General features: G+C 48.5%; 1 protein-coding gene across 2 annotated transcripts in view; it reads left to right on the forward strand.

Annotated features, from left to right (window-relative positions):
- HCN4 (hyperpolarization activated cyclic nucleotide gated potassium channel 4) overlaps positions 1-12590 on the forward strand; it is a 103302-nt gene that overhangs the window by 56774 nt on the left and 33938 nt on the right. For both annotated transcript variants that reach the window (XM_009946735.2, XM_086471521.1), the window contains exon 3: positions 5426-5587. In XM_009946735.2, coding sequence (XP_009945037.2) covers positions 5426-5587 — 162 coding nt within the window. The remainder of the gene's footprint in view (positions 1-5425; positions 5588-12590) is intronic.

The following is a 12590-nucleotide window of genomic DNA, read 5'->3' on the forward strand; positions in this document are numbered from 1 at the left end:
TCAGGAAAACCCATTTGTTCCAAACGTAGCACCTGTGTTACATGCCGAGCCAGCCGGGATCTGGAGTCACACCCCAGCCTGCAGACCCTGACATTCTGAGGAGCTAAGCACAGAGACAGAGGCTTTGCCAGAGCTGGCCAGGGCCTGGCAGGGCTGGTGCAGAGTGTGCCTGGACCGAGCTGCCGGCACAGCACTCCCCGCAGCGTCCCCTCGGTGCGCTCTCAGTCTCTCAGAGCAGTCCAGCCTCCATGGCCCTAGGCAGACAGATGCACTGATGCAACGTTGCTGTCAAGGATCTGAGAACTTCTGGTGACCTGTTGGTTTGGATAGCCACACCGAGCTGTGTGCCAACCTAAAACAACACACTCAATTAAACATACAACTTTGATTTCAGTCAAAGCCCTTATTTCACTGCCAGAGCCAGGCCCCCACTTCTCCAAGGTGTCCTTGATTTCTTCCAGCTCAAGTGAGGAAGGTTAGAGGAATCCTGCTGCAGTCCAGAGCCAATTGAGAAGTACTGTACAGAATTATTTGGGGCTGACAAGATTTCAGATTCATACTGATGGGATCCCGATAGCTTGTTCTGTATAAGTAGGATTTCCAAGATGGAGCTCTTACATAACTAGAGATGACTTTCTTGAGGAAAGTTTTGGTCCTCCCCGTTTCCCAGGCTGTCCTTTCAGAAAGTGTTGCAAGGTGTCCTTTGGCTAGAAGGACAGACCCAACTTTGTGACAGGGATTCTGAAGCCACAGCTTGTTTTGGACAATCAAGAAACAGGGATATTCTCTCTGTCAGAGAATACCTTTGGAAAGAGGTGCTTTTAAGCATGAATCTGTGCTTTGTCCTTATCTTCCTCCTCACTCCGTTTTTCCAAATCACAGGCTGCAGAAAGCCGGAAAGCACCAGCAATTCCAGGAGCAGAAGGAGGTGTGATGCTCTGGGACCCAGCCTGGGTTGTGTTACAACAGGACAAGAAAGCCCTGAGTGTTCATGATGAAAACCAGAGAAGTTCCAGTTACTGCTCATGTTCCTCTGCTCGTAGACTGGCTATTCTAGAATATTTCTTCCCCACCTCCCCCTGGCAAGCTATAGACTGTTTTAGGGCACTGCAGCACTGGCTTAGACACTCTCCAGCACACTTACAGGAGTTAGTATTCCCCGCAACACAGGCACCTATTTACAGTAGGAGCTTCTTCTCAGTGAAAGGTGTTCGTTCACATCCCTTCACAGTTATTCCTGTGTGCTGCACAGTGAGTGTTTCTTACTTTTCTCTTGCATGTGAATGCAAATGTATTCCAAAGAGTGGGCATGAGCTGGTAACTCCTGAGAGTGGCATTTGAAATTGGATTTGTCTCACCTGCAGTTCAGACATTTATAGTTGGAGTTCGTTATCTGGGCTTACTTTATGGGCTGCAGAGAGAAACAGGAATTCCTGAGATGCAGTGCAGCTCCTTCTCGGGTAAACAAGTGCCACAAAACGGATGTGTCACCCTCTGGCTGTGTGTTTCCATCCAGTGACTCTAATGATATAGTTAGATCTCAAGGTCCCAAGTAGGTGAGCTGAATCCACCCTCGAGTAAAGTAGATATTGTCTCTGCCTGTGTGGGAAGTTTGTGTCAGCCCAGTTGTCATCCTTCCCTTTGGTCAGTGCTGGGCATCAGAGGGCAATGCCAAGTGGCCACTGAGCTCCTGGCCACTCTGAGCTCTGCACTGGAAACATCTGTGCGTCTGGGCAGATGCACCCTTGTGTTCATACAGAGGCAGAACTCTCCTCCCCTTTGTGCTTCAACACTGGGTCCTACATTTACGGGTGGGTTATGTGATGGGCGGTGACCCAGCAGTGAAGGAAGACCTGTGAGCCTAGATGTACACACTCTGCACAGAGGTGCCATTTCTAGGCTGCCAGCAAATGTATCGGTTATTAATACATGAGAGGAGGTAGCAGGGCCTAATGGTAGAACCAATCACACTTGTTTATTCCTGGTTTTTGGAGGTGCACAAAAGAAGAAAGGCTTTCTGCCCTAGCCTGAGTAGAACAGACCCCAATCATCATGTAAGGAGCTCCATGTCCATTCACCTTTCCCTTCAACCATCCATTCCTTCAGGCTCTTCACCCTCTGTTTTTAATATATTAAAGGAAGAAAGGCACTTCCTAAATTTGACAAGGTTTCTCCCTGTCCCTGGCTGGAGTTCCCTGGGTTACAGGAGGGCTGGAGCTCTTTGAAAAACACACATAGGTGGGAGAGGAGAAGTCATTAGCACAGTAAAACCCTGGTGATACAAAAGATCCATTCAGAGATCCTTCTGCAAACTGCTGCTCTGGCTTCATTAGAAGCAGAGCCCATGGCTGTCACTCAAATAGGCTGGATTTGCCTTGGGTTATCTAAATGAGAATGATCATTTCTGCAATGGAAAAAAAAATGAAACCAGTAGGAATTATTCTTTATGAATTATGTGCTCAGCTTTCATACTGACCTATTGAGTCAGGAATGAGAGCTGGATTTCCTAGAGCAGCCTTTCATGCTGGATTTTGGATATTTTCTTCTTTTCGTCCCAGAAATATCGCTAGAATGGCCTTTCTCACACTAAGTGACACTGTGGACTCCAGCTGCATCTTGGATGCAGCGGAAATAATGGAGTTTAGAAGCAGTTATCCAAATCATTCATCCTTCTGGTTTCCAGTGTTCTTCTGTGGCTCCCTCCCGGTCTGGGTTGAGCATGTCGGCATCTCTCAATGCGTATGGCCTCATGGCATCCTGATTAGGTGAGGAAGTGCTAATATCTGTTGTGGAAACAGGCATTCAAATTGAACAGCCAGCTCTGACAACACAGTGATGAGCCGATTCAGGCAGCTAAACTGACAAACCATGATTCCTTTTTTTATAACAAAAGTTTTCTGCCTTTTTAGCTTCTTGAGCTTACTCACTATGGGATCAGAGGAGGCTGATCCGTGGTATAGGCAAAGATGGCAGGTACATACTGCCATGGGTGGTTGGGAGGAGCAGGACCCTCGCTGTCAGGGCAGCAAGGAGTTACATGGACTTAGCCATACAGTCACACAGCATGCCTATGGCCTTCCCCCTGCTTCAGGTACTTCCCTGAGAGTCAGCTTCCTCAGTAACAGGCCTGCCCCTCTGGAGGTGATTCCCAGGCAGCTGAGTCACCCGCTCTCGCTGCTTGCCTGTCCTCCTGCACTGAGGCTCAGTAGAGCCCAGGCAGTGCTCTGGGGGTGTTCGGCGCTCAGGAGGCACTAGGTCTGCTTCTCCCTGCAGTTTCAGTCACTGCACTGTCCATTTTTATCAATAACACAGCAAACTGCCTTTTGGCCCACTGCCTGGTGCCCCATAAGTAAGTTGTGTTTACGTATTTATTTTACGTCTGAAGAACTGACGGTTAATCCTGCTACATCCCTATGGAAATGGTGAGCTTGGATAGGTGTCACTGTGTGCTCTGCGTGGCTCACTTGGAGGTCAGTTTTACAGCAGCACTGGGAGTCAGACTGCAATGAGAGGTGAGGTGGCAGGTCAGAAAAGAGAGTGTGACCACGCAGGGCTGGAGGAGCAGCAGGGCAGAGCTGCGGTACAAGAGCAGAGCTGTGGAGGGGGACTCTGCAGGTGACACTGCAGAGAGGCTGTGGGCCGGAGTGGAGGGGCTGTGGCAGGGCTGTTGGGGAGTCCAGGACTGAGAGAACAGGAGGGGCTGCAGGGTGGGGTAAACAATCCCTGTGGGAAGCTTCAAGCTGATGTATCTGGATTAGGACAGAGCTGATTGAAATACATCCTGGAAGGGAGTGCCATTCTACTGGTCAGGGTGGCAGTGCAGGAGTAGAGCTGGGACGTCCAGCCTCATCTGAATCACAGCAGTCTCCTTTGCTCCTCACATTCCTCTGCTTTTTGTTCCCTTCCATGAAATCCAACTAGGACATTGTGTCACCAGATCGTGGGCTGGGCTGCAAAACAACCAGGCTGTATGTGCCTTCAAAGCATGGGGCAGCCTCCTGAGAAGGCCCAGCTACGTCAGCTGACAGCAGTGAGTCTCTCCGCTTCATTCATATTCAGCTGTCCAAATATTTCACTCCTTCTGTACCAGAAACAGCAAGACCATGTGTGGGGAGCAGTGAGTAACATTTCTTCAGAGAAGGCTCTAGGGCAGGACGCGTTGGCAGGGCTGGGGCATGGCTGTCAGGCCTCCATCCATCCCATGTCTGTCACAAATTGCTGTGGTGACACAACAGCATGTGGGAGAGGATGCCAGATGTGTTCAGGGTCTTAGTTTTCAGAGTAATGCAGTAGGCTTCTTTAGCTGGAAGCCAGCACACTGTGAGGACTGTGTTTTGTCCTTACTGGATCCAAACCGTTGCCCAGTGACAGTTGGAAGGTCTCTTCTCTCCATGAGCTGTGTTAATGGCAAAAGAGGCCAGAAGGTGGGCTCTGTGCTGAGCCACACGGGGCCAGCCACGCTGTCCAGAGCCCATCTTTCCTCACTGTGGCATGGTGTAAGGTAGGGAAAACCGCACCTGGGAAGTTACGTAGCTCAGGATAGGAGCCACTGGCACGCCCTGTGTGCCTGTCATCACAAAGCTGGGCATAAAAGAGCCAAGGACCCCCAATATCTCCACCACACACCACCTCGTAGGAAAAAAATAGTGTCCATCAAGTAATTCTTGACTGCATATGCAGCTTTGATAATAGGGCACCTGAGTTTTTTGGTGTGTTCTGCTTCTGACTAGTACAATGGACAACACGGCCATAGACTCCCTTTGCATTAGAGCACTGACTGCAGAGGTGTGGTTGCTGTTGCCTGGCCTTCCTTGCTAAGAACTGCTGTACAGCTCTGCCGTGTTTCTCTTTTCCTTGCCCACCTTCACATAAGACTGGAAGTGATACAGCAGGAGAATACAAGAGATACAAGAAAACAGTTGAATCGGATCCTCTTCTAGAAGTCTCTGCTAGTTTGAGGCCATTCTTTCTTGCATTTGATACTTGCAGAGACTGCATCTGACATCCAGTACAAAGACAGCTTCCACCATGGGTCAGTGTGTAGCATATATTCAGCAAGAGCAGAAATCAAAGAAGGGCATTGCAGTCAAAAAGGTGTAATGATAGAGTTTATTTCTGAGGAGTGGCTGATGTTCCAGAAATATATGCAACCAACTTATTTTATAAAATGAGTTACAGAGCTTTTAATGTAAATTAGAAGGCAAAATCAAAGGGTAAGAGGGTGAATGATGATGATTTTGCGTTTTGTTTTTTAGTCTGTTTTTCAGCTGGTTTTGCTTGCATACAGGGACTGACCTGAGCTGAGCTGATGCAGCCCTTTCTGTTACTTTAGCAAGGTTCTTGACCCTGATTCTGCATCCAGTTTTGTGGGGTTGGTTGTTTGGGGAGCTGCCATCTAAGCTGCTCTCTGTGTTGGCCTCTGCAGATCTTCCACATGACCTACGATCTGGCCAGTGCAGTGGTGCGGATTGTGAACCTGATTGGGATGATGCTGCTGCTGTGTCACTGGGATGGCTGCCTCCAGTTCCTTGTGCCTATGCTGCAGGACTTCCCTGACGATTGTTGGGTGTCCCTCAACCGCATGGTGGTAAGTGCCTGCCCTGCTTGCTCCCTCACGGCCCTAAACCCAGGCCCTCGGTCACATCACCATTTCTGCATCTACCTCCCAGCACTAACGTGGCATCCCCCAGCTTCCCATTTCCCCCCACCTCCTTTTAGGGCCTTCCTCCACTGTCCAGCAGGCGCTTGTAAAGCCACGGCACTGTGGGCATGGAGGCTCCTTGGAGGCAGTCTCTGCAACGAGGCAGTCTTAGGGCTGCAGAGCAGGAACCAGCCCCAGCAGAGCCTGCTGCGAGCTGCCGGCAGCAGAAGGCAGGAGCCAGGCTCCCCCTGCTGGCAGGAAGCAGCAAAGAGCAAGAATGGGAACGGTTTTCTGCTGGGGTCTGGGCATACTGAGCTAAAGGCCGGAGGCAGAGGGGGTCCTGGAGCCGTAGCTGGGTCTGATCCATAATGCCCATTACTGGTCCCAAGGAAACTCTTAAGCCTTCTGCTCCGTATCCACTTGAGGGGTCGGTGTGATCACCCACCCGTCTCCCTGGGGAGAAGGCACAATATCCCATTAGAGTGAGCTGAGACTCTGCCAAGGCACAGCTCAGCCTCCCATCATGGGTTCAAGTAGCCAGACTTCCCGATAACATCCCAAGCTGTGCTGCTGTCTCTGCTGTTAGCTGTAAGGGAGATTTATACCATATGGTAAATGCACGGGGAGTTCGTGGTACCTTTCAACCATTACAGCGAGAATTCAGAATCTTTTATTCAAAGGGACAATGTCCAGTTGATTAAGCAGCAAAAACTGACAAAGCTTAAAAAATTGCCTCTTATTGCAGCTCTTAACCTCCAGATTCCCCCAGCCAATTTCTTTTTAAAAAAAAAAAAAAATAATCAGGCACTCGGGCAGAACAGAACAAATGTAAAACGTATAAAAGAACTGCCAGCTTCCCATGCCTCCCACATGCGGAGCTGTGGGCACATGCTGCCCATGCCTGAGAAGAGTGAGCATCCATGAAAAAGTCGTCTGTTTGGTGTTTATTTATTCGTTTCTTCCCTCTGCAATAATAATTTGCTTCCTGCTGTTGAAAGGTGCCAGACTGACAGTTCTGGAGACTAGAACCCTTTGTTTATCTACAGCAGAAGAACAACCCATGCAGCAGCTGCCTTATCTTCCCCCACGCTGCCTTTTATTGTTTATATGACAGGAGCAATGAAAGAGCAGGGCCCCATTGTGCTTTTGCTGTTCAGGTTCACCTGAACATATAGCTCCTCATCCTGGATAGCTCAGAGGTGCAGACAGAAATCATCTCCATCCAGTGAAGCGACTTGCCCATGGTGTCCTTGCAGGACAGCTTCAGAGCAGCAGATTTGAAACATGTTTCCTTTATCCTAACGTTTGGTTGGGGCCTGCTGTCTGATGGCAACAACTTTTATTTGCTTTGCCCATCCAACCCTGGGGAAGAGGTAAAAGTGCAGAGTTACAAGTGTGAGTAGCACACTTGGCTCAAAGGCCAGTGGATGAGAGCTGCAACACAAGCTGCAAAGTGACCTGAAGAGTCAAAACAACCAGGTCTGCTGGTAACTGGAGGGTGGAGAACCTTCACAGAAGGTAATAACTCGCAATGGCAGACACACTTGGTGAGAGGAAAAATAATCCAGTGAAGCACTGACTGAAAGTGGGACACCTGAGTTCAGTTCCCAACTCTGTTCTGTGTGATCCCAGGCAAGTCAGATGGGAGGCTCAGAGAGTTCTTCCTCCCCAGATGCTTCTGAGAACAAGTGAATGCTGTGATGGGAGGTATCTAAAACAGGCGGAGAGACCTCGGGTTGTACTGAGCAGGCTGCACAAATGCATGGCAAGCTAATGCCAATTGGCTCTTGGACACTTTTCACTCAGAGGCTGTAAAGCCAGAAAACCACTTGTGTAACCCAGTGGAACAAAGAGCTGCAAACATAGTGGTATCAGAGCCTGATGAGGAGGGAAACAAAGCTAAATTTATATAATCTAGAGAAAGAGTTACCTGGGCCAGACTATGATCAGAGCCTGTAATCGACCATCAAAGTAACTGTGTAGTGAAGGGATAGAGTCTTGAAAGGTGGCAGGAGACAAGACAGAGGAAGAAAAGATTTAGCCTAGGCATCTTTCTTAGCAGCAAGACTGAGGAGAGGGGGGAAGGATGCATCCCACAGGCACTAGGGCTCAGTGGAGTCTCCAGGAGGAATAGGGTAGAAAGTTTCTATCCAGAGCAGAGCTTTACCAGGCAAGGACTCACGCTGCAGTACATGTCTTTCCAGCCTTGAGAGCCTGGGAAGCTGGGAATTAAACTTGCCTTGTGTGTTTTTTTCCAATCCTCCTCTGCAGCTAAATCACCTTCACTTTTTCCACTTAATAAAAGTGAAAAAAAAATATTACTGTCGCAATGACTGTCTCAGAAATGGAGCCTCAGAAAACTGGGATGAAGAACTGGAGAGATGGTTATATGCCCCACCTATATATAGTTGAGGTGGCTTCCACTCCAGAAGCTGTGCACGAATATGCCATCCCCAAAAGAGCTTGGTTTTATAACATTTAACAAAGAGAATAATTAGTTCTTCTGGAATCAGATAGTTTATTCTCACAACAAGATTCTGCCCTCTAATCTCCTGAGAAGATTTCCAGATGTGTCATTTGGACCACTGATGGATATGGATGGCATGATTAGTGCAACAATTTTACGTGTAGTCTGTAGTGAAGTAATAGGAGAGGCCACTGAGTTAGGAAGGAGAAACCAGTGGTCTGGGCTGTTCTCAGACTTTGGTGCCAAGCTCTTGATGGTAGTTTCCAGAATGGCTCTGTTTGAGAGCTGTGATGAACAGGGTTTGGAGGTGGGAGGCCAGGATGACATCTGTGACAGAGAGTCAGTAGGGTGGATTTTGGGACATTCTGTACTGACCTGGTCACAGCTTTGAGGAGATAAATATGCTTGGTGCACAACTGCCCTGATTACACACAGGAGCCAAAAAGCTGGGATGGAACCACTATAGGAAAAAACCGAAACTTCTGAAGCAGCTACAGCCAAGATGCCAAATGCTTTGTAGGCTTTCTCCTTGAGTATGCTGGTGCAGCTCTTCCACCGCTCCAAGGTTTCCCACCTAGCCACTTGGCAGTCCATAAAACCAGCTCTGATTCCAATGCAGCAGGGAAAGAAGATTTGTCACCTCCTATCTGCTTCCTAAAGGTTTGATCCTCTTCCAGAGGATCTGTGAAGGGTGTGGTGTTGCCAAAATCATATTGGGGGCTTGGTAAATCCCTGGTTCCAATTCATTATGGTGTTTTCTACATGCACCATGTTTCATCTTTAGCAATTGTAGAGGGAATGTGTCTCTATATGACTTCTTTCTGAACCGGCTCTGAAATGGCAGGAAAGGATGTTTTCAGTATTAATTGCTCATCCCCCATCTCAGGGGCTTCAGCGTTAGCTTCCCTACAGGGCACTTTATTAAAAAGAGAAACGCTAGTGAGTCAGCTGCAGAGTGGCATGTGTGCAGGCAGCAGCATCTCCCCAAGACCCTTGCCTGGCAGCTCCTCATCAGAGAAATCTGAGCTCTGCTGAGACCTGAAAGCTGCTGGAAACACGTGGCTCGCTCCCTTGGGTATTGTGCTGAGCTGATAAACCCTGCAGGGAAGGCAAATATCCCCATGTCAAATGCAGTGACCTTGCATAGGAAATACTAATCGTCTCCCCTTCTACTAAAAGAAGAAGAGTAGCTTTACTTTGAGCTTAAATCCCCCTCCACACACCCCAACACATTCTTGTAGGTTGCTGATAGAAAGGAGGAAGAGAAACGGATGCAGCATGTGCTGTGGAAGACAGCAATCCTGCGTAGATCTCCTGTATGATTCCTAACTACATCCCAAGCCTCTGGTCCAGGAGATCCCTCCTACCCTCACTCAGCAGGCATATGAAGCTGTGTAGTAGATTATCATATTTTATAAAACAAGTCGGGGAACAGCAAGAGTAGGGCTGCTCCACGATGGGATATGAGCCAGGACTCAAGCATGACCCCTGCACAGGCAGTGCCCTCACCAGCTAGGGCACAGTCCTACCAGTCTGAAACAGGGTGGGCAGAGCAGAAGTGGTGATAACAGGGTCCATTGACCATTCCTGTGAAGGGAGGGCGAGAGTCACGTCCAGGGTCTACCCAGGGAGTCCAGTTAGGAGCGGCAAGAGATGGGGTTAGAGGCAAGGCTGGAAACGAGACTAAAGCTCGTACTCAGGGCCCAGGTTTGGACACAGGTACAGCTAGCTCAGGCAAGGTCTGGGTGCCCAGGCCTGTGCTGAAATGGAGCTCCAGGAACAATGGGTGAATGGGTGGGGGTCTCAGGCAAGGCTGGCTGGGGCAATTAAGACTGGTGCACTCAGAGTCCTGAGAAAATCTCTTCTGTTAGGTGAAGGCCATGCAAAGCTCTCCTTGGAAATAAGTCCAGAACAGGCAGATTCTGTCCAACGTGAAGTTTGATCTATCTCCGTTTCTTGTCCTGCTATTCCCTTCAAACTGTTTTCCCAGCCCAGCAGTGACAGTGTTGCCCTGGGGAGGGCAGTGATGTTCAGAGGCTGTATTTCGCAGCTTGACTTAAGTGCTGTGCAGTAGCAAACCTCGAGTAACAACTCTGTAGCCAGGTACGATCACTGCTGAGACAAATGTGGGAGATCACAAGATGCAAATCTACCCTTTCACTACAGACAGCTCCTTAATACTGTGAAGTGTTAGTGGTTCAAGTCAGGCATAACACTGCTTGTGGACTACGCCCCTGCCCCAATAATTTGCTAGTACTTCTCTGTGTCTTTACTTCTCACTCTCTAGTGTTCTCCAGTGAGGATTCAACTGGGTACATTCACATGTACATCAGACCCAGAACGTGCTGTAAGACACCATACTGCTTCTTTAGGTGCTTCTGTAAGGTACTGCAGAACCAAACACTGCCTTTGAAGAGTTCCAGGAATGTGTCTCTAAATATTCAAGGGTGGATCTGAGCAGAGGCATTGCAGTCCAGACACTAATCCCAGAGAAACCCTTATAGTACTGCCAGTGTGGATGTTAAAAACAAGCGAGTCTGAGAAACCACTTCAAAGTAATTTTAACTCCCTTTTGGAAATGCTCTTAGTGCCTGGAATGTGTCTGAGATAACGTCCCTCTTGACTATGTTCAAGCGCAGATCTGTAACCCCCATTTTAGCTTGCTTTGAGATTTGGTCAACGAGGAGTCATTTTCTTTCTGCAGTTTAAGGCCTCATTTACCTGCCCTAATGGGCCATTTTAGCCACTCCAGTATGTTTGAAGTAATACAACCCTACCACCTTGGGGACTGGCATAGTGGTATATTGAGTATAGGGGTATGGCTCTTACAGAAACAAGCTGTATCAGTAAAAGGCACTGTGGTGCTAGTAAACTTGTGTCCACAGTATATTTGGAACCAATACTACTAGTCTGGCTTAAAGTACTGCATTTTTGACCTGCCTGCTTCTTCTGTGAAAGATAAAGAAGTGTAGAGCAGGCCTAAAAACTAAAGATATACCGAGACCTATAAGCAAAGAGTCGTCACATGGACTGTGCCATGAGGATCCAGTGCTCTTTACAGGTGCTCAGATTGCTCAGAGGTTGTATCCTAAAGGTGATTGCTCTGAAAGGGTTCCCCTTCATGGAAGTGCCTCTCTTTCAGCAGTCCTTGATCTCTTCTCCCAGAAGACCACATTGCTCAGGATTTTTTTTTAAACACTCCGTGTTTTCCTCCAGCTCTTGCCCCTCAGTCTGTCATTACTCAGCAATCTCCTCAGTCTGGCACAAAGCGAGCTGTCCTCACAGGGAGCCGTGCTGCTGATGGGAGTTGGGGTTGTGACTTGTAAGTGTAGAGCTCCCAGGGAGCCAGAAGTGTTTCTGCAGGCTATGGGGGCTCAGTGATGTTGAATGTTGTAGTTTTGGATGACTAATTCCTACAAAACACTGGCAAGCTTCCTCGTAAACAACACTCCTGAGCAGCAAGTTGCTGGAAGAATGGCTTTTAAAACTTGAACTTGCCTGACACCCAAATGTTCCTCTTAGGCTGTGATCATTTGTGGCCATTAAAGACCCTGGCAGCCAGTTTCCTGATATATTAAGTTCCAGCTCAACTATTCTTGTTCTGTCTCCCCAAATTCCCTTTGGAATTTCAGCTTGGCATTTCTTTTCTCCCTGTTCTCAATTCTGTTGTGAAGATGTGCTGCCTTGTTAAACTACTGCCACACTGAACTCCGAAGGCAGCAGCATTTCTACAATGTCCAGTGAGAAATGCCTGCATGAGAAAGGAATTCATTTAACAAGGAAGGGATGGGGCAAGACACCTGCACTACTGCCTCTGCCCCAGTAAAGCTGTGAATGTGCTGCTCAGCTTTACAGGTGATGCACCATTTTAAGCAAAGATTGGTCAAGTGTGTCTGCTCCTGCCCATTGTCTCAGGGTGATGACTTCTGTGCTGAAGCATCGACAATAGATGAACTAAAGCTGTAGAGTTTACAGCATTTGCTGTTCTGTAGGTGCAGGGGCCACAGCTTTATGACTGCTAGTACTACAGGGCTGATGGAAAGGGACTGTGGCTCCTGGAAATGTTAACAGTGAAGATGCAAGGATGTCTGTGTAAGGTGTGTCAGATGCCTGATGCCTTCACAGCTCAGAAGTGGGTCTACACAAAAGCTAGGTGGTGGAAAAATCCCCTGCCCCTTCTTTGGCTAGGACTCTAGGAGCCACAGCATAGGCATGGGTGAGGCAAACGAGTAAGCAGATTTGGTGCTTACACCTCAGGCAGCCCCCGTGGTCACATCTTTCCTGCTGCCCTGTACAAATGCTCTTTCCCTTCATCTGTAGCTGGCTTCCCTTTGGGCTGCAGCTCCTCAAACACTGACAAGCCAACTGCATAGCCGGGAAGAGAGACACCAATGGACACATTGTCTCTTGTCTCTCTCTGTTGACTCAAGGGTAGTTTTTTCCAGTGCAGGAGGTGAACAGGTTCCTGCTTTGTGAGGGAGG

This window comes from Leptosomus discolor, chromosome 11, assembly GCF_034619465.1.
Source record: "Leptosomus discolor isolate bLepDis1 chromosome 11, bLepDis1.hap2, whole genome shotgun sequence".
Classification (NCBI taxonomy): Eukaryota; Metazoa; Chordata; class Aves; order Leptosomiformes; family Leptosomidae; genus Leptosomus; species Leptosomus discolor.